Source organism: Durotheca rogersii (assembly GCF_024521655.1).
Source record: "Durotheca rogersii strain YMJ 92031201 chromosome Unknown GGS23scaffold_11, whole genome shotgun sequence".
Classification (NCBI taxonomy): Eukaryota; Fungi; Ascomycota; class Sordariomycetes; order Xylariales; family Xylariaceae; genus Durotheca; species Durotheca rogersii.
The window spans coordinates 428,839-449,321 of NW_026251242.1; the positions used below are offsets into that span (position 1 = coordinate 428,839).

Below are 20,483 nucleotides of genomic sequence, written 5' to 3' on the forward strand. Positions count from 1 at the left end.
CTTGCTAGGTGGTCTCAAAAAAGCCAGCTCACGGTGGCCCATATACGACCGAGACGAAGGTTTCGTCTCTAATATCCCTACGCACATACCTATGTATTGTTGCCAACCGCTTGCAGGCCCCGTTCGACACGAGAAAAGCCCGCGTCGCACGCCTATTGTCCATACCTGCATAGCTGAACACCTTTTCATTTCAACCTTTTCGCCGTACAAGCCCTCGGTCTTCGCCCTAGGGACGATCGCGTAGTACTCTCTCCCCCCTTTAAGCGTTTGATCGGGGTATCGTCGACCTCGAATCTTCACCGGTGCGAGGAGAACGCTCTAGGAAGCTGTGTACCCGAGGACTTGCACGACTTGAGGGATCCTCCTGGCTAATCGAACTCGAGCCGAGGGGTCCCTCGAGGTCCTAGGACACTAATCGGAACCCTCGTCTTGCGCTCTAGCGGATCGAGAAAACAGGGTGGCTTGGGATAAAATCGTCGACTCTAGCTCGACCCCAGCGGGCGCAACAGGCGTCGAGGAGCTCCTAGACCGCCTCCTCAGAGAGGAGTTGAGCGCCGGCTCGGGTAGCTGACGAGGGTGCAGCCGGGGTCGCTGAAGTAGGGCTTGGGCGCCTATGGGAGATCCTTCGACGCGACGTCCACCGTATTCGCCATCCTTCCATTGCCTGGCCGCGCGCTCCTAGGACAGAAAAGCATGCGCCGAAAGAAGACCAAGGGATGCGAGATCCTTAGGAGCTGGCATCGTTCACGATAGGTAGCGCGGGGAGGGTAGCGAGGCCCGGCACGCTGCAACATCGAAACCTTCCTACGATTCCTTTGGGAGGACACCGGAGAGCGACAGAGCGATAGGCAGGTGGCGGATCTGCTGGCTCCCTTACCGGGATGCCATTCTGTCCTCTTGTTCGTGCCAGCGGATGTGCGTAGGCGTAGGCATGTAGAGGTAGGTATGTAGGTAGGGGGGGGAGGGGGAGTCTATGGGTGCGATGGCGCGCGCCTTAATTTCGTTGGCCACGTAGGGTCCCGCGTGTGGACGTCGGGTGTAAGATTGAGATGGCGGCGACGCGTTCCCTTCCCTCGCGAGGACAGCGTCGAGCTGATGTAGCCCTGAAGGAGTTGCGGTACATGCGAAGGCACCCTATGTACGTGTAGGCAGGGTGGCGTGCACTTATTAGGTGTTGGCTGTGGAATTGGTAGGTGGTACGTATCACGGGAGGGGCACGCCGGGTTCCGACCGCAGAATAGATACCGGGGTACTTCCCGTGTGCGTGTATGAGAGGTAGAGAGAGGGTCGCCGTCGCCGTGGCGTTCGATAGGTGGAATCTGGCCGGTCCCCCTGAAGCCAAACTCGCGTGGCGATCGCCGGGAGGGCCTGGCGGTCCAACCTTATAGTAATTTCATGTTGAGCATGTCGACATGTGCTGCTATACGTGTTATTGTTATTGCTGCTGTTAATTGCTGTCGAGGCCGAGCAAACCTGTTTCCCCTACATACTGCCTCTCAGATACTACGCATAATAGGCTAACACTCCCCGGCTGCTGAGGCATTGTGGCCCCCCCCCCCTCCCCTCCCCTCCCCTCGTCCTCGCATGTCTGCGCATTTCGCTCGCACTGTTTTAGGCCGGAGCACTGTCGGGTAAAAAGCTACCTACCTAGGTTACCATGGGAATGTGCGCAGTATATGCAGACAAAGCCAACGTCTGACCTAACATGAATCGGCGGATGGGGAGGGGAGGGGGAAGGGGGGTTACCTTCGGGAGAATACGACGCAAGGCCAACAACAGCAACCATCTGGTTTTATGAGTACACTGGATCGCAAGCGCTATTGGGCTGTTGCATTCCTCCGCCGAATTGCATACCTACAGCCCATACATTTTATTGCCTGCCTTGGGTTAGGTAGGTTAGGTAGGTAAGGTAGGTAAGGTAGGTAGGTAGGTAGGTAGGTAGGTACCTAACCTGCAGCCCACCTGGCAACATTGCCTTGGGTAATCCTGGGTCGCATAAGAAGAGGATAGCTAGTTGGTATGGGGGTAGGCAGGCAGCGCTAGGAGATCGGGTTTGGCGCTTCGAATCCGGCAGCCATGCACGGCACGACACTGGTCGGTAGGCTAGGTGCCCAATGGGAGACGGGGACGCGATACACGGCCATTTCTTTGGGAACGCGGGCGGTTCCAGTGCTGAGAGAGCCTGAGTCAGTGCAGGGCCGGATGCGTACTTGGGGCGGACGCATAGACGTCCGTATGTGGAATTGGTAGGCATTGAGATTGGCCCGGCTGCCCGCCTCTGGCTGGGGTTAGGTACCTACCTCCCGCCCGAGGTTAGCACCTAAGGGCTAGTGGGTAGGTAGGTACCTAAGGGAGTGCGTGTATGTATGTATGGCCGTGCCGATGTTGAAGGGAGGGGGGGGGGGTGGCCAGTTTGCCCGCGGCCCACGGCCACCGGCTGAAGAGGCCAGGTCGGATCGGCGTAGGTAGGGCATGGATCTGCGGGTCTGTTTTATTTAGCACACACGCACACGCACACGCACGTACACACCCATCCGCGCTATTGTTAGGTGTCTAGGAGGTAGGTAAGGACCCAAGGCAGCGTCTGGGATCGCACGTACCGGCGTACATATACATTAGGGGCGCACATATCTACCTACCTAGGTAGGTACCTAGGTAGCCTAGGGCCGGTCGCCAATCCGCCGTCCGCCATCCAGCCTCCCCTCCCCTCCTCCCCTCACCCCCCTCCCCCCCTTTTTCCCCGGGGCGCGCCTCCCACCCAGGACGAGCGAACGAGCGCGGGCGAATCACGCGCGGCTGCCCATCATGCGCATGTAGAATGGGAAACGTCCCGTCTTAGCGTGACATGTGACGCAAGCATGGCTGCATGACTAGCGGGCCCCACCAGCCCTCGCCGCGCCCCACATGGGGATCTGTTGTGGATCTGGTGGGTTGGGGTGGGGTACAGCCCACATGGGATGTCTCGGGTCAGGACCTGCCTGCCTTAGGTACCTCTTACCTACCAGCCTACCTCTTCTTTTGGGAGGTACCTACCTTGGGTACTTACCTGACCACCCAAAAGGCGGCGTACCCAAGTATCCTGCGCCGCAGCGGGACGCCCACGTCCGTTTTGGCGCAGAGCCCCAAATAGAACACTGGAGATCCCTGTTTAGGCTTCTGGTCTGAGCGCGAGCCCCCTGCATATCGAACAAACGTAGAGGCCCCGTCCAGCCTATCCCGTCCGAGTACCTGGGTACTTCGGCTTCTGCGCCATACTCATAGGTGATTATATCGCCTTGCCTCGGGTACCTTGGGTAGGTACCTATCGTCCATATGCAACACAACCCATAATAATATACGCCTGCTCATACAGCCTTCGGCCTCGTCAAGCGTTCCGGAGCCCATGTACACCACCCTCTCTACGGCATCGCTGCTGATGCCCGTGCAACAGCGCCGCATCCTCGTCGCAAGCTGATACATCGTCCCGTCACTCGCTCGACGCCCACGCCTTCCATCATCTTCCACACAGAGTTGCACACCGGCACAGTTTCGTGTTACTAAAAAGTTTCTCTTTTTTTCTTCTTATTTTTCCCAGCCGTGGTTGGCTGCGGGCCTAGTGCTCGGGTTTTCTTGCACATGTGATGCCGCCCTGTCTAGCTAAGCTATTTACAATACGCACTCCTCTCCCGAGGTACAGGTAGTCTTCTGGGGCTCCCGTCATACGCCCTCCTCTGTGCGCTCTCTAGGTGTGTTAAAGAGAGAGAGAGACGAGGAGAGACGAGGGCGGCTATCGTATTGCCACCGAAATCGCGATTGCTCTGGTTGGGCCGGGGTTGACTACGTAGTCCTGTCCTTCTTCTCTGGCAGATCCTCCTCGTCATTGTCGTCCTCCTCGCCGTCGTCTTCGGCGTCGTCCTCGTCATCAGTAGCGGGCGGTTCCCATGCTTCCTCCAATTTCCAGCCCCTCCCCCCTCCCCTGTAGGTTGTCCCTAGTAATTGCAAAGTTGTCGTTCGGTAGCTGTCTAGCTCTGGGTCGGTTTCGTCCTTGTTTGGCGGATCGTAGAGACCCATGCCTACTAATATTTCCCCCTCCTCATCCTCCTCCTCGGGCTCCTCTAGTGGTTGGTACGGTATGGATTCTTCCGGAGTAACTGTTGGTTGTTGGACCGGTTGGTACTCGTCCGGTGTTGGGGGTGCCGTGCAAGTGGTAAAGCCGGGGGTGGCGAGACCGTCCCATTCAAACGACGCTTGGCTCGTGAACGACGGGAAGGGCTCCGTCTCCTCGGGGCTTCCACCCGGCGCGTAAGGGTTGAGGACAAACTGCGGTGCGGGATTCCACGCATCCTGCGATACATACGCCGGCGCGCCATGTGGTGGGTGAGAAACGGCAGAGAATGGTAGGCACAGCGGTGACACGCTGGAGATAGGCGAGGCCTGCCCCGAATAGACTGCGGGCGTCGGGGGCAGATTCTGGTACCCGGCGTAAATGTCTGCTTGGTGGAATGCTGTAGGGGCAGGCACGACGTAGTGTGAGAAATCCGGCTGCGGCATAGGTATATGCATATGCGGCTGTTGGAAGTGCGAGGTCGGATGCCAGCTCACCGGGCGGTGGCTCCTCTTTACAGGTTCCTCCGGGGTCGAATAGGACGCGCAGTCCTGAATCTGCTGTAGGATAGCTTGGTCGAAGACTTGTTGTCGCCTCCGGGCGAGACCGCCGTCGTTCAACATGGTCCTCCGCCGTGCCGCCACGGCCTGCGGGCTGTTACTGGCACTGCTTGGCTTCACGACACGCATAGCACCCGGCGTTCGCTGTCCCGTCGAGCCGCGAGATATCCTCCGCGCCGAGTCGCACAGGGCGAGTTGCTGGGGGAATTCATCGTAAGTAGCGTCTAGCGAGTAGCCCTGGAAAGGCATGTTGGGCATAGACGCCCCTACGAGCGCAGGCATCATGGGAGGCTCGAGGGCGGCGGTAAGGAAGGAGTCCGAGTTCAAGAGGTTGTGAGATGGGAAGGTAACGTGGTGGGCTGCAGGTTGACGAGTGGAGAGACGGGTTAAGTAAGAAGAGACCGGAAAGAAGGGAGGACGGCCGGATAGAAATATGAGAGGTATTCAAAGGCCAGACTTAAGACTCCCTGGTCTACGTGTAAGAATGTAGCACGAGACGAGGAAGCAAAGGGTTCATTAAAAGGATAAATCCAACAACTACAAACGTGGGGAGAGCCGCTGCGTGGGATGGCATAGGGATGGATGGTTATATTGGGGCGGTAGGGCCGAGAAACAATACCTACTTCAGAGACATAGTCGGGTTTGGCATGTTGTATGGATGGATGGATGGATATGGGTAAGTGTGTGCGTGTGTGTGTAAGTATGCATGTAAGTGCGTGCGTGTAAGTGCGTGTGTCTGCGCGTCCGCTCCGCTCGTATGTCGGTTGCCCGCCTAGCGGTTTTAATTTATTCTCGTTAGTATTGGTATAATACCCTCTGCCGCCTGCGTCATATGGTTCCGGCAGGGGTCTCTGGTCGGTCTAGAAAGGGAGGCTTCATTGTGTCGAGACCCGGAGACGGGCAGATGGTCAAGGTAACGCTGGCGTGGCGGGCTATTGTGTACTACGGATGTATGTCTGTACGCAGGCTACTTCTCCTTGCTAGGTTGGGTCGCGTAGGCCGGTGGTGCTTTGAGGGTTGCTATGGCTGGTTGCAAGGTACAAGAATGCTAGGTTGGGGTGGGCGGTCAAAGGAACGGGTTTCGACTTATGGAGGTTTGGACGGGACAAAGCCAAAGCCAGCGGGCCTGAAGAAGCAACCCACGGCCCCCATCGTCTTGCCTCTTCCGTAGGGTGCCCTGCGGCGTCCACGAAGGTGAATGGTCGCGAAGAGAAGAGGGGGTGTGAGAAGTTGGAGGAACAAGGAGGAGGAGGAGGAGGGAGAAGGGTGTGGGCTGGGAGAATTATGAGCACAATTTGACGGGAGGGTGCGTCAGGACAGCAGGGAAGGGGGATGTGTGCCTATCCTGGCTCGGGCCAGGGCCAGGGGAGCTAAGGCACTTTTTTTTTTTTTTCCTTTTTTTCTTTTCGCTTCCTGAAGATTTGTTGGCAAGCTTAGGGTCGACAGGGAAGGGGGGATGCGGTGCAGGTGGCAAGATCGAGAGAGAGATAGAGCAAAGTACGAGGGGACTATAGGTACCTACCTAGGTACCCACAAGGTCACCTACCCACCTTACCCAAGTAAGTATATACATCCACAAGTACGGAGTATATACCTAGGTACCTACATACACACTTCCCTACTCCATACATTGGGAGGTAGGTGCGCACACACGAGTATACAATACTCACCAAAGGTCAGAACTAACCTAAGGTATCTAGGTACATGCCTAGGTACATGCCTATGTAGATATGTATACTCATAATATATGCTACCTAGGTAGGTAGGCCTACGGCATGTACGGACATGGGGAGGTTACCTTGTAAACCTCCTGCGGTACCTGGTATTTGACTCAGGGCTCCGCGTCGTACCTAGAGGTAATATATAAGAAGGGAATGCATGTGTAAGACGTGCCCTAGCGTGGCCTGGCAGGACCCAACGGATGCTTCTTCGAATCCACGGCGGTTCCATCGGCAGGGTAACCCTGGACCAGGTGCCAGCACCACTGGTCCAACCGTGACGCCTGCGAGGAGGTACGCAGCAGCATGCACACTACTAGTAGGTGTGCTCAGTAGGTACGTACCTACTGATTAGTCTAATCACCGACCCGTACCTATCCATGAGAGGCATCTACATATATATCGTCGATAGAGCCATTGCGGCAAATGCAATGCATTACATCGCATGCCTGCTCCTAAATCATTTACCCCGAACCCGAGCCGAGGCGTTTCTTAGGCGCTGTTGTCTACGCAGGATACGCATCGCACTCGAGATTTTAAAGGTGTCTGCTACCTGCCTAGGTCCATATACATGCACCCGCCTATAAGCGCATCTGTGGTACGTATCGTATCACGTGGAAACATATGCTACTGTTTTTGTTATTATTGTCATTATTATTATTATTATTATTATTATTATTATTATTATTATTATTATTATTATTATTATTATTATTATTATTATTATTATTATTATTATTATTATTATTATTATTATTATTATTATTATTATTATTATTATTATTATTATTATTATTATTATTATTATTATTATTATTATTATTATTATTATTATTATTATTATTATTATTATTATTATTATTATTATTATTATTATTAGCCCGTAAGGTGGGCCAGATGGGACGAACGGAAGCCAGGGCATGGACTGTAAAGCAGCCGAATGGGCTACGGCGCCAAGACGCGCGCTCTCTGGACGGAATGGGAGCTGGGGTGGAAGAGAAAGAAGAAAAGGGGGGGTGGATGGGAGAGGGGGGGGGGGGTTGAGGGGTGCGTATATTTTGGCTGGATGTGTGGGGAACGGGTGGAGGCAAAGAGTGGAAGCTGGAAAGATCGCACATCCACATATTCATCCCTCTAGAGTATATGAGTACGGTAATAGGCACTAAATACAATAGAACCTGGAACAGCTGGTCGCACTTTAGATAGGAGGTAGTGTACCTCTTTTTGCTTTCTTCCTTTCCTTTCTCTCCTTTCCCTTCTCTCGCTAGTGTCCAGCTTTTCTTACCGTTTACCATACACCGGTATCTGTGCATGGGTGTAGGGCCGTAGTGCTCGCTCTATCCTATACCTCCGAGCATCCGCCTACCTCTTAGAGACTTCCGATGGCACTATATACCAACAGGTGCCCCTAGGAGGAGGTGCTCCCGCAACGGACGAGGCAGCCCGGTGCGCGTGCATTTTTTTATTTATTTAATATGTGCATGTGTACACGGAAAGGCGCCTATATACCTATGTAGGCTGCCTTGTCCATCCTCCTTTACGTAGACATGTAGGTAGGTAGGTAGGTATGTAGTATGTCCGTCTCTCCCCCTGTTGTATGCGTGTGTGCATCGTACTACATGTAAGGAGGGGCCATCTGTCCCGGCCCCCCTCCCCAAAGCCTCCCTCCTACCTCCTACATGTACAGAAAATATATGCCCGCAACCCGCGGACATATCTTGGGTATGTGCATACGCTACGCATCCATAGGGAGCACCACGCGATTGTAATCGGTAGGATGCATTAATAGCGATACCCCACCGGTGCCTAGGTGTCTGGTTCACCTCCCCATTACGTCTCCATCTGCCCTTGTGAATCCGCTTGCTGATCAGGGCATGACATGGTACGCATTTCTATCAGTTCTCTAGTGAGAGGAGGTAGGTACCTACCTCCTTAGGCTATAGGTACCTACATAGGTACCTAAAGGTGCCGTCAGGGCTCCTCAGCGTAATGAAATTAGACGTTAGGTACCTCCTCCCACCTATCTACCCATATCCAGGCACATTATCTTAGGCACTGAACTGCCCGGTAGAGAGCCACATGGGTACATACTTCGTATGTACCGAGGCCCTCGAACGAAGACTTGGAACGGCTCGGAATTGCCTAGCCTGAGTACCTTGCTGGCATGTACCCTTGCTGCTATCGATCAAACGATTGATGGGTTAGACCAGGCGATAATCCTCACTCCCCCTCCCTCCCTAGTCCCTCTTCCTAGACGCCGCCCATGGGTCGGCTGCACCAAGTTTCATCAGAACCGTTTAACGATCCCACGACATTCTGGATAATGATACCTGCTAAACCCCCTTCCGCGGCATACGACGGCATCGGTCATACGTTGGGCACCTAATGTATCGATGGTGCATTCCTCTCTGTGTGTGCGTATGTGTGTACTCATATGTCGGTGCCTCTTCGTCGTATGTCTGCGCACCCCACGCATCCATACACGCATCTAACCCGCCCACGCACACACCTCTACGCGTGTGTGTATGTATGTATGTATGTATGTATGTGTGCGTAGGTGCTTGCCTACATGCACACTTCTAAACACACTGGTGAGCTCGAGCTCTCCTCCTCCTCCTCCTCCTCCTCCTCCTCCGAGGCGCATCTCCTATGCCACGTATGGATGGTGTAGGGTGTCGGGTGCCCGGCTGAGAGGCGCGCTCCGGAAAACAGTAATGAAACGCAGATCGCAAGGTCTCACACCAAGCAATCAAAGCTGACTGCTACTCTGCGTTGACTCGGCAGGCAGACATCCCACTCCTCGACAGCGGACGTATCCATCAGCGGCCGTCAGTTACTACGACACATGGACCGGCGCCGGGGCAGGAAGTTGTGGCTGGCTGGCTGCGTCGGGTTGGTTCTCCACGGTTGGCGAATGCGAATCCGCCGCCGTCACGAAGCATCACCGTGGTCATACCTTACTCAAGCGTCTTGGGTTTGATTACCTAGGGTCGCAATAGGGCGCGAGCCGATGCAAAAGCGGCAAAGGCCTGCCCCAGTCGTCGACTTCATCAACGCCCTAGGTGGCTCAGCCACCGATCAACACCGCCTGGGTACTTCATTGGGGCCTCTGGCCCGAGAAGCTGTCCATGTATGTACTCATACGTTGTGCACACTGCGCAGAATGAAACCCTCCCTCTCCCTGCCCGGAGCCGTTAGCCCCAAGGCCGGCCCTAAGTAGATGGGACAGAGATCCTGGGCCTCCAGAAACAAGCTGCCCGATTCCTTCATCGACGGAGCGTCTGCCGGCTACCGGTACTTCTAGGAGGTACGAGACACATGCCTGTCTGCCAACCAACAAAACCCTGCTTCAAGGGTCCCGCCCGGGATCGTTGATGTTCGTTCCACCCACGATTCGTGGCGTCTGATCAATCAATGCCCATCCTACCTATTCATACGTGCTCGCTGGGCGGACAGACAGGCTAGACAGACAGGCTAGACATAATGGAGGTGCCGCCCCGTCGAATACGGTACCCCGTCACTGGGAATCACACGAATGTGCCCAGTACGTGATGGCTCGCTGTCTCTTGTTGCTTCTATTGGCGGGCGAGGCTGCTTATTATTGCCGGTAGCCCTTCCCGATCTCGAGAGGCGGTGGGACGATGACAATTCGATCCCCGTTCAGCGGTACCACTCTTATGAGCGCCCCCCCCTTTGGTGCTGGTCAAGACTTGATGCAAGCGCTCTGCGAGTCAGAGATCGTGATGCTGTTCTGCCAGTCTTACAGTCCCACACCATGGGTTTTCTTCTTTTTTCCTCTTACGCCCCTCCATCGACTAACCCCCTTTGAGCCAGTTGTTTGTTGCGACGAGCCACCGACAGCTCACCTGCAGACGACTGTTTCGTGGCAGGATCGAGGAGGAGGTTCTTCGCTTCCTGGGCTGCAAGCGTTTCCATAGTAGCCTGCAGGGCGCATACATGGAGCCTCGGCGAAACCAGCGTTTACCTCTTAGTAAGTGTGCGGCCCTATGCATACCGAACTGGGGGCTGCTGCCGCGAAAGAAAAATTTTACACGACAATCTCGAGCCTATGCGGTAATTAACCCTGCCGCCAGCGTATTTCTCCGGAACCGGTTGAAGGGACGTTACGGCGACATCCATACAGGTTGTGTGCGTATGGATAGGAAGTGCTACGTAGTAGTACTATGGTATGGGAACCCCAGAAACGCCGAACAAAATTCACCTCGGCCTCCTTGTCAGGGGAGCAGCTAGTGCCCAGGATGAAGGGCCGTGTGTCGGCCAAATCATCAAATGGAAGTTAGCAAGACCATTTTCAGATGGGTATCGTCACCATTTACTAACCAACTCTCGTCAAGTGATAATCATAGCACGTAGCCGGGTCGCTAGGGCCCCGACGGGAACTCCACTTTCGCCCAAACGTGGTTACGTCGCCAACTGGACGGTTCCGATCCCAGAGGGCAAAGCTCGGAGAAGATCTCTGCGGTCCAATGGCCGTGTTGTCGAAGCCCAGAACCCGTTCCTTCGTGCCTTCTACCGTCTCCCCTCCGCTGGTGGGTCCGACCGGGGATGGCGCCAATCTTCACGAGCCTTCCTCTCGTTACAGAGGAACTGTGTGGCGTTGTGACCAGGGGCAACAGGTATGCCTAGGGTTCCCGAGAGAGGCGTGTACATATATATAATATATATATGTATGGTAGGCGCATATGAGTAGGAGGTAGGTTGGTGGTACCGTTTCCATTTGGAAAAGTGACCAACCCCCGTCACCGTCATCGTCGTGAGCAATACGACGGCTGATGCTAGTCTCTCCCGTTTCACCACATGGGCGATACATACATGCTCGTTCCCATTGCCTAGGTGGCACGCCTGTCTCGTCGGTCAGGTGATAGGATTGGCTTGCTACCTATCCGCTCCTACGCCCGTAATCTAATCTATCAGTCTAGCCGGCGACAAGTGCAGCTACAACAAACTCGGCTGTCCCGAGGTTAGGAATGGGATGGATGGATAGGGATCCGGCTGCTCGAAATTCGTTAAACCGCGACGTTAGGGGGTCTCCTGGGGGGGAGGGGGCAGACTTCCCTTTCTTTTTTTTTTCTCCCGTTCCAACTCTATCTGAACCCTGCCAGCCGGGAACCTGGAAGGGCGAACCGCCACCAGCCTGACTCGGATCTCTCATCTCACAAGGTTATCAACCGATCCTTGTTGCGACTTGTCCGTCTCCCTGCGGGCTGTGATGGTGGTGATGGTGGTTAGATGGTGGTAGTGGCAGTGGGGGGATGGGTTATGGGGCAGAGGCATGGGGTGCCAGGGAGATCGCCTAACAAATGTCCGCTCCCTACAGGGAGGGAGAGGGGGAAAGACATGTAAGAGGTTACATCACCACCACCGTAAGAGACACACCTGTGTACTCATATGTGTATTTAGCGTCATTTCCCACCAATTATGGTAGCATGCCAGAGTGGTTAATGGGTAGGACTTGAATACTTCAATCTAAATATCCTATGGCTTCGGCCTCGTAGGTTCGAACCCTACTGCTATCGAATTTTTGTTTCTTTTTTCCCTTTCTCCACTTTTCTTTCTTTTACCCTTAATACTCCTTTTAAGTACAGATTATAGTAAGACTATTGTTATTATATACATTTGTTAGTTATTGATTAATCTATTTTAATTACAAAAGACTTGCTATCTTGATTGCTTTTATTTATCCTAACTAGTTATAGTTATGGTACTTAGAGAGGTTTCTTTATCTTTCTAACTAATAAGTATTATATCATATAGAGAGCTACTTATACATAGCTTTCTACTTCTTCTTTAGTCGCTCATATACTTAACCTAGCTTGTTTATATAACGTAGCCCACAGCTCTCTATTATGTAAATATAGGCAGCTCACATCTCCTTTATTCATTTTCTTTCTTCTTAGATAGTCAGTTAATTTACTTTCTTCTTCCTATATTCTGTTGCTCTTAGAAGTAACCTCAGTGCTCACGTAGCTCTTCCGATCTACGTAACATATTATGATACCTTTATAAGAAAATATATATATACCTTATATCTACAAACCTAATCAATATTTGTTTTTTAATATATAAGCTATTATATAGATAGTAATAGCGTATTCTTTCTAAAAAGCTAGCTCTATTTAAGGCGCGTTTATATAGATTAGTATATTAATAATTCTACTTATAAATAGAACTGTAAAAGTTGATAGAATGTCTTTTTATATAGTATAGTTATTTTGAATGATAGGATTATTCTTACATATATTATAGCTAGTTATACTAAATAAAGAAATGATCTCGGAGTAATTAGCTGAGGCTTGATGGATATTTATCATAATAAGAGACGATTAGTAAAGACGATAAGTTATCTAGCTTCTGTAAGCTTCTATAGAGCCTTTAGCTTTTAGCCTTAGCTCTAGCTCTAGCTTCGTTAGAGAACCTATAAGAGTCAAGCTTTTCTATTGAGTCTTATCTGTCCGAATCGTAAGCCGTGATAGTGTACGTGTTAGGTGTGTATGTGTATGCGTAGGTATGTGTATGTGTATCTGTATGTAGAGTACACCTCCTCCTCCTAAGGTGGATGTCTCCTAGCCTGGAGAGAGAGACCCTGCCTCGCCCTGCCTGATTATGTGCGTCCGTACATATATGTCCATACATGCATTAGGCGCATATGTGCAGGCTACATACATACACATACATATACATACACACCTTCGCACATCCCGCAGCCCTCCACCAGAATTCTATCCTAGGTACCCGTCCATCCAAAGCCGAGGTGCAAAGGAGACGGACGTAGGCACGTTGGGGAATCCATCCGCAGCATTTCAGGCCGGTCTAGCTACCAGATGAATGGTAGACGTTCTCTGCGCATTGCCGTCATCTGTTAGCCCGACCGGGGAGCCAGGAGCTGCTATGTACGTGTACGCGCGTAGATGTGGACGGTTGGTTGACTACCTACCTACCTACCTAGGCGCCTTCGTGGGATGCCTGGGTCGTGTCCTCCGAGATGTGTGTGTTGCGTGTACCAGTATATATGGGTAGGTAGTACCAGTATATAGGTATAGGACTTGGCCTGTAGCCAAGACAATACGGCTAGGGGCGTCACCATAGCCTGCCTACCACCTTACCGCCGCAAACGAAGTGGATTCGAGGCTTTCGCCGATGCCATCCATCCCAGAAATGGACCCGGCCACCACGCTTATTGTAGGCTTTTTCGCTAGCAGTACCACCTACGTGAGCCCGTATGTGTAAGTGTTAACGCTGTCTGCATTCGTGGTATCGACTTGACATGGCAGATCCATACCTCCATGCGCAAGAGAGAAAGTCGACGCGACGCACACATATCGAACACCCCAGCCTAGGTATATGCACGCCTACACGCAGGTCATCACGAGCCAACCCGACCCAGCCCGGTCTCCCTTCAACTGCCTAGCTTAATGTATGCGTGTGTCCATCTCGACGACCCTTACGTGCCTAATCCTGGACACCGAGCCACGGCTGAGCTTGCTGGAGCGACCCAAAGCAACCGAGTCACGGCCGCACGCGCCATGCAAGAGTCCCTCCCTCGCTACCTTCTCGCGCCTATGTAAAGGGGAAAGCTTCACGACATGGACACCACATACCTGACTGGCCATCGTCGCTACGAGAGGCATGGCAAGCTTTGGTCTACGACGATACGACAGCATCGAGCGCTCGTCCTGCTTGGCCCGAGCTAGCCATGGCTGTGGTGAATCTCGACCGCGACCAACCTCGCTTTCCCACCCGTCACACTGGCGAATCTTGCATACCCGACACGCAGGCTGCCCGGGAAAGGATCGGGCTCCAACTCCGGCCATCAGCCAAAGATGACGGGCGTCCTTCCTAGACTAGCAGTCAACCGCAAATAAAGCCTGTCTTCCTAGGAACTCGAGCGCCCCCCGTCATGTGCAGAGTAAGGGGGGGAGGGAAGGGGATCGGGGCAATGGGGGTTAATCGCGCAAGCCAACCTCGAAGGTCACGGAGGAGGAGGCGGGTTCTTAATAAGTAGGCACTTCGCGCCCACCACGGCGGTCCTGTTGCATTCATCGCAAAATAGATACGCAAATGGGATCTCCAGTCAGCAGGGCGGTTGCAGGATCAACGTTCCATTAATACGCTGCTCCTCGGTGGGAAACCAGCTCGTAGGAAGAGCAACACACACACACACACACACAACACAACACAACACAACACAACACAACACACCCTGGCCCATCGCCCAGGCAAGCTCCCCGACTCCCTCTCTCGGTTCTCGGGGGTCTCTCGAGGGAAGAAAGTATCGTCGGTAGCCGACGACGTGCCCGCGATGGAGGCCTCCCCTCCCCCTTTCCGGTCATCACGCCGTCATATCCAACAGCGGCAGCATGAATGGCGCGCGGCGCGTGCGGAGACGAACCTGACGCCTCCCGAGCCGAAAGGATACAAGTTGGCGATTCGACGCTGCGTGCACACCTCAGCCACTAACCGCTCGCAGACGCTTCGCCCGCTCGCCCACTCACACACTTACTGTAGGCACGCTGTTGTAGCATGTAGGAGAGAGTGCGTGAGGTGGGTAGGTGGGTAGGAGAGGTACCTTGGTGATGTACGTGTAGGTAGATGAAGAGGGAAGAAGCGAGGGTTGCGTCATGGATGATGGCCAATGCCCGTAGCGGCCACACCGTAGCGGCCGCCTATCCTCCGAAGTATGTACCTACCTCTGTGAATTGCCCGGCCCACGTTGCTCTCGGCCCACGGACATGCCTTAGGTACATACCTTAGGTATGCCCTCCCGTCCAAGCATTGCCTTGTGTTAGATGCCTGTCTACCTACCTAGGTACCTAGGTAATGTTCTGTGTGGGAGGGCTACTCTGGAGGTGTAGGTAGGTAGGTAGGTAGGTAGGTACCAAAGATATGTGCCTAATATACCTACGTTCGCGCACACCACCCTTAAGATTCGGTGTCTATAGTAGGTATGCACGTACATTAGATACCTGCCTACCTACCTAGGTAGGTACATGCGCATATACTCATATGTGCGTGCGCCTGCTCGTAGCATATCTTGATTGCGTATCTTGGGCCGACAACCCCAGCAAGTCCACGCCCGTCTAGAACGTCGAGATGGAGACGAGGACTTTTTCCACTACGTGGGAGAAGCATTCCACCTTGGCAGAGTCGACGAGGGGGGCCGGTCGGGGACAACCCCATGAAACAGCCAGCCTAAATTGGCTCTCGATAAGTTGCTCGTCGACTCTTGTCCATGCTGGCTGCATACGTATGCTCATATATGTATACGTCAATGTTCTCTCTCTCTCTCCTCTCTTCTCCCGTGCGGCCGGTTGCAGAGAGGCAACCGCCGTACATACGTATATATTGCTGTCCGTGTCTCTATAATAGCATAGACTATATACCGTAAAGTGTTTACTACACACGCACATACATATACATATACATATATATGTATACACTAATATCAGTCTATTATGTGTGTGTCCTATCTATCTATCTCCATACGCAGTAGCGAGTGCGGCTTCGCAAAGCCCGCAGAGCTCCAGGGGTTGCTTTTGGAGTTACGTGTGTGGCGAGCTGGATTATTGGATCTACCGTACAAACCAGCTGGCGGGGGTGGAACGGGGGGAGGGAGAGGGGCCGGCGGGGAGACGCTATTGAAAGGGAGAAAAGCCGCGGCCTCGTGGCCATAGAGACGGGAAGACGGGGAAGAAGAAGAAAAAAAACCTGAGATGGCTCGTGTCAGCTTCACGAGATGCAATCCTACGTCAAGCAGTTCCCCCATGTCACTCATCGTGCGGTCATATCGCCCGGCAGAGAGGGATGCATGCAGACGATGTTTATATAGGAGATATGTAGGTAGGTGGAGGCCTACGGGCTACCTGGGTTACCCGGACTTGCGGGCAACGGGTAAGCAGCTCCGGCGTTGACCAAAGGCCTCTTTTTGCATCGAAGCCGAAAGGGGGGGGGAGGAGTGGGATGCAACGGACGGATATAGCGCTGGGATAGCCCGACGACAACACGCTTCTCATATCAGAACCTAGGTACTCCTCAAGGAACATCCATCGCCACAAGAAAGAAGAGAGAGATCTTGCTGCCACCGGATACTACCTAAGGCAGCACTACTACGTATGTATGCATGAGTAGAGGCAGTAGAGGCAGTAGAGGCAGTAGAGGCAGTAGAGGTAGGCGTAAGCTCAAAGATTCTAGGAGGTTATACGATAGGAGGCATGTACTTGGGTACTTGTGCATGCCACCCTAACCTGCCTTACCTCCTAGAGGGTCAGGTACCTACCTCCTACCTACAATTATGTTATTCCCCTCCGTCCCCTCTCCTAAACCATCTACGCGTTAGGTACCTACATGTCCCTCGCCCTCGCCTCACCGTCACTCCTCATCCCCTCCCCCACTCGAGCTTCTCCTATGCACTTATTATTCTCTTACTTGCTTACACTCTCTCACTTCATTCCCTTTGCTCCCCCAGCTCGCTCACTCACTCACTCACTCACTCACTCCATCATTCACTTGCAGGCTATCCGTGTATTACATGTATTAAGATCGTTAGGTGCCTCACATACGCTAAGTCAGGCAGCAGGTAGTGTGTCCTTCCTGCGAGACTTGGTGGCCAGCTCGATCCACAGTTTCACCGCTCATTGTATACACCCTTGACGTTAGCCGACTCCTAACCTACCTAGACCTATGTAGGTACATATGTAGAGGTCCCTGTGGCAGCACGATATGGCCCAGTTCCGGCTGGTCTTTTTGTACCTTCCCCTTTCACACCAGACAGAAGCCACTCATATGTATAGGTTTATATACCTAGATATATATAGGTATTACCTGTACACATGTAATGCACACATATACATGTGCATACATACGTGCATACATAACTACCTAGGTAGGTGGGCACCCACGTCTATACATACCTACCTATTATCTATGCACATACATAGGTACCTCTTACATACCGCATACACAACCCACACAGATACACGACCGAAATAATAATTAAAAACACCGCCCTACCAATCCAAGTGACGGGATCCCCTCCAACCCCCTTCCTCCCCCACCCCTTTCGAGATGCATTCATTACGAGTCATCGATCCATGCTGCAGCCTCTGGAACGGTCGGTCTGTTGGTTTCCCTTCGCTTCACACGTCTGAGCTATGCGAACTCCATCTACGTTGGAATAGTCCGGTTGCAGGCAGCGGGTGAGCTGGCCATCTCGCCATCCAATCTACCACACCCCCTCCGAGCTGTCGCGCTTAAGTAGGGGCGGATGGGACCAAGGACGGGGGCAAGAGGTGAACTGGCCTGTCTCTCTCCCTAGCAGATACCGAAGAGGTAATTAAAGAGAGAGAGAGGGAGGGAGAAAAACAATTATGTCTCGTGTCTTGGAAAACTGTTGTCTCGTCACACGACCAGCAGCTTGCACGGCTCTCTCTCGCGCGCGACCCTCTCCTCCCCCCCTCCCCGGTCACATCTCATATATTCGATCGCCCCAGGTTTGCTGCGACGCCGCCTCAGAGGCACTTCGTCACTCCGGCTCCAACGCCCTCGAATCCGTCCCGTTGCACCTTGCGCGTAGCGAGCTGCACCGCAAACTGGACCTTCGTCTCCGCGTCCCAGTCCTCGTGGCACAACAGCCCGAACAAGATCCCGGCAATGAGGGTGTCACCCGCCCCTACGGTGCTAGCGTATAGAAGACACGGTTAGTCTGCCGTTTCTTGTCCACACCTGATTCGCATAGCTATCATGAAATTCTCGCTTCCCGCGGTCGCTGGGCTGCGTCCCTTTGCAGTTCGGGCGGTCTGACATACTCCACCACGGATATCGTCTGTCCAGGCAGGGTTGCCGGGCAAGACACGGTCTTCCCGCTAGGAAGTGATAGACACGACGCACCCTCCGCACCCCACGAGCACAGGAGGAGGGACCTGCAAGCACGGGTCGGCTTTGATCTCAGCACCCCGCCGTACTGCCGGCTGCATCACCGAACTGAGCCAGGACACGATGCAACTCACGCTCGCCGGGCCACGCCCGATTGGGCACTCAGGCATTGCTGAGCGCTCTGGTACCCCTTGCTCTGTCGAGAGAGGGGCCCGAGAGAGAGACCGTCGGGTTACCAACTCGTCGACTCCACGGGAACTGTGCCGCCGCGTTCGCATTCGCATCGAGGGGGTGACTCACCTCAGCCCAGCTCCGCGAATAGAAGACGACGTCCGCTTCAGCCGCCAGATGCTCCAATCCCTCTCGGCCCGGTTTTTCGACCTCAACACTGACGCTCGCCCTGGGGAACGACTGCCTCAAATATCGGATGCATTGCAACGCCGTCTCGGGAATCCGACCCTGTGCATGTCTTGGTGAGTCTGGAATCATGCGCGTCCCTTGCCGTTCTGCAGGGCCGGGCCTGCTGTCGACCATGGCGATCGGCCTACCTCAAAGTGAAACCAAGCGCCGTCGCCGACCCCGTCGGCCGCGGCGACGAACTCGTCGATCGTCATCTCAGGCAGGCCGTTGTAATTCACGAGCGTGCGACTCCCCGTAGCTTCGCTGCGTATGATGTAGCTGCTAGCTGGCTCCTTGTGATTCGCGCGGTACACGCAGTGGGAAAAGTCGACTAGGCTCTCCGCCCCAAAGGAGCCCAGGATCGTCGATGTCGCGGGCGCACCGGCATCGGGCAGACAGGACACTAGGTAGGGGATAACATCATGGCCGCCTCCTCGTTCCTCCAGGAGCTGCTGGAGCACCTCGAGCGTGTTGGGACAGTTGCCACCGCGACGTACCTGTAGCTTGGTTGCACGTAATTTCGAGTCCTCGTCCGGGTAGTGAGGCACGCTGCACGAGGATGATGGCGGATCTAAGTCAGGCCATGCTGATTACGCGATCGGTAGGGGGGCACTCAACTCGAGGATGGTATCGAGATAGCAGGCCCCGACGCACACGAGTTTCTTCATATTCGCTCTCTTGACGTTGTGCCACGTTGTCTGGTGTATGCAAATCAGCACGCCGAAGCCGGGGACGGATCTCTACCTTCCCGTCTCCCCCTCCCTCTGCATGGGTATCCTCACCTGCGTGGGCGTATTCCGGGGCTCTTTTGAACTAAGAGGAGAAAGAAAGCGAGCAAGTAAAAAGCCACCAGGACAGTCCCACGCCACACTGTTCAACTCCACCAGTTCAGCTCCCCTCTTGGTACACAGGCAGGCTAGGGGAGAGGGGGGTGAGGGGAGATGCTACCGTTAGTGAACCCAATAGCAGGGTCTCCCTCTTCTTATTCACCCAAGTGGATGCTGTCCTCGATCCTCTCTCTCTCGAGTGTGCCTCGGGGCCTCGTTTGACCGCTACTTGGCTACATACATAACCAGGCCTACTCGTTTTATTACCTACTACCACTACGCAGCCCGCTTCGCTCCCGGCCCGACGCTACATACCCTCTAGGTACTAGGCGTCTCTCGTTGCTCTTGTGGTAAATCCCGAGATGCGGGCTGAACCACTCGAATCAGCGGCGACTCGGACAAGGGCGCACACGTACGTGGCCACGACGACTCACCAGCCTCGTAGCGCCTGTCTTAAGATGCCGTCGTCGCGCACTAATAATAATAAGTCGTCTACGAAAGCCTGCAAGCTGTTGTCCTGTCGTGCCCAAGCGCGGCCGGGAGCGAGGCAAGGTCGTGCCGCAATACTGACGGCATGTGCTGACCTGTGTAAGGGGGGGAATTAAGGCCTCGGGCCAGCAACATGTGCCACGCGCAAGGGGTTCGGGTTTCTCCTTTGAGGCGACGGTAAAGCTGAGAGAGGATCAACCGCCCACAGGGTGACGCATCGACACCAATATACTCGGGGGAGGGGAGGAAGGGGAAAACGGCACACGGCTTTATCTGAGACGGGTAAGAGGAGTTCGTCATTAATTATGCCTCCACGGTTAAGCGACAACGAAACCGTGCTCCCATCCTAGAGCACTAGTCGACAAAGCCTCGCTCCCCCTCCATGCCCCCCTTTCCCTCCTCCAGCCTCTGCCTGCTTTCCCCTGCTCCACGAACCAGGTTCCGCGTAGTGCTACCCAGGAAGCAACTCTGCATAAGCAGAATTTCTGTACCATATCTCGGTCAGCTAAGGGCCGGT

General features: G+C 53.8%; 3 protein-coding genes and 1 non-coding gene across 4 annotated transcripts; 2 read left to right on the forward strand and 2 right to left on the reverse strand.

Moving 5' to 3' along the window:
• Positions 1 to 3,637: 3,637 nt before the first annotated feature.
• On the reverse strand, positions 3,638 to 5,202 carry GGS23DRAFT_67292 (uncharacterized protein). The gene has a single exon (XM_051521187.1). The coding sequence runs from the start codon at positions 4,927 to 4,929 to the stop codon at positions 3,817 to 3,819; it is 1,113 nt and encodes a 370-aa protein (XP_051371502.1). The 5' UTR covers positions 4,930 to 5,202; the 3' UTR covers positions 3,638 to 3,816.
• Positions 5,203 to 11,803: 6,601 nt separating this feature from the next.
• GGS23DRAFT_t52 lies at positions 11,804 to 11,899 on the forward strand. Its single transcript has one exon. It is a non-coding gene; the product is annotated as a tRNA-Ser (tRNA).
• A 4,950-nt stretch (positions 11,900 to 16,849) lies between these two features.
• GGS23DRAFT_569472 (uncharacterized protein) lies at positions 16,850 to 17,408 on the forward strand. Its single transcript, XM_051516457.1, has one exon. The coding sequence runs from the start codon at positions 17,100 to 17,102 to the stop codon at positions 17,367 to 17,369; it is 270 nt and encodes an 89-aa protein (XP_051371503.1). The 5' UTR covers positions 16,850 to 17,099; the 3' UTR covers positions 17,370 to 17,408.
• Positions 17,409 to 17,887: 479 nt separating this feature from the next.
• Positions 17,888 to 19,318, reverse strand: GGS23DRAFT_597108 (Ribokinase-like protein; the record flags this gene model as incomplete). Its single annotated transcript, XM_051518568.1, has 5 exons — positions 17,888 to 18,056; positions 18,386 to 18,447; positions 18,552 to 18,710; positions 18,800 to 19,199; positions 19,305 to 19,318. The coding sequence occupies 5 exons, from the start codon at positions 19,316 to 19,318 to the stop codon at positions 17,888 to 17,890; spliced, it is 804 nt and encodes a 267-aa protein (XP_051371504.1).
• Between the last annotated feature and the right edge of the window lie 1,165 nt (positions 19,319 to 20,483).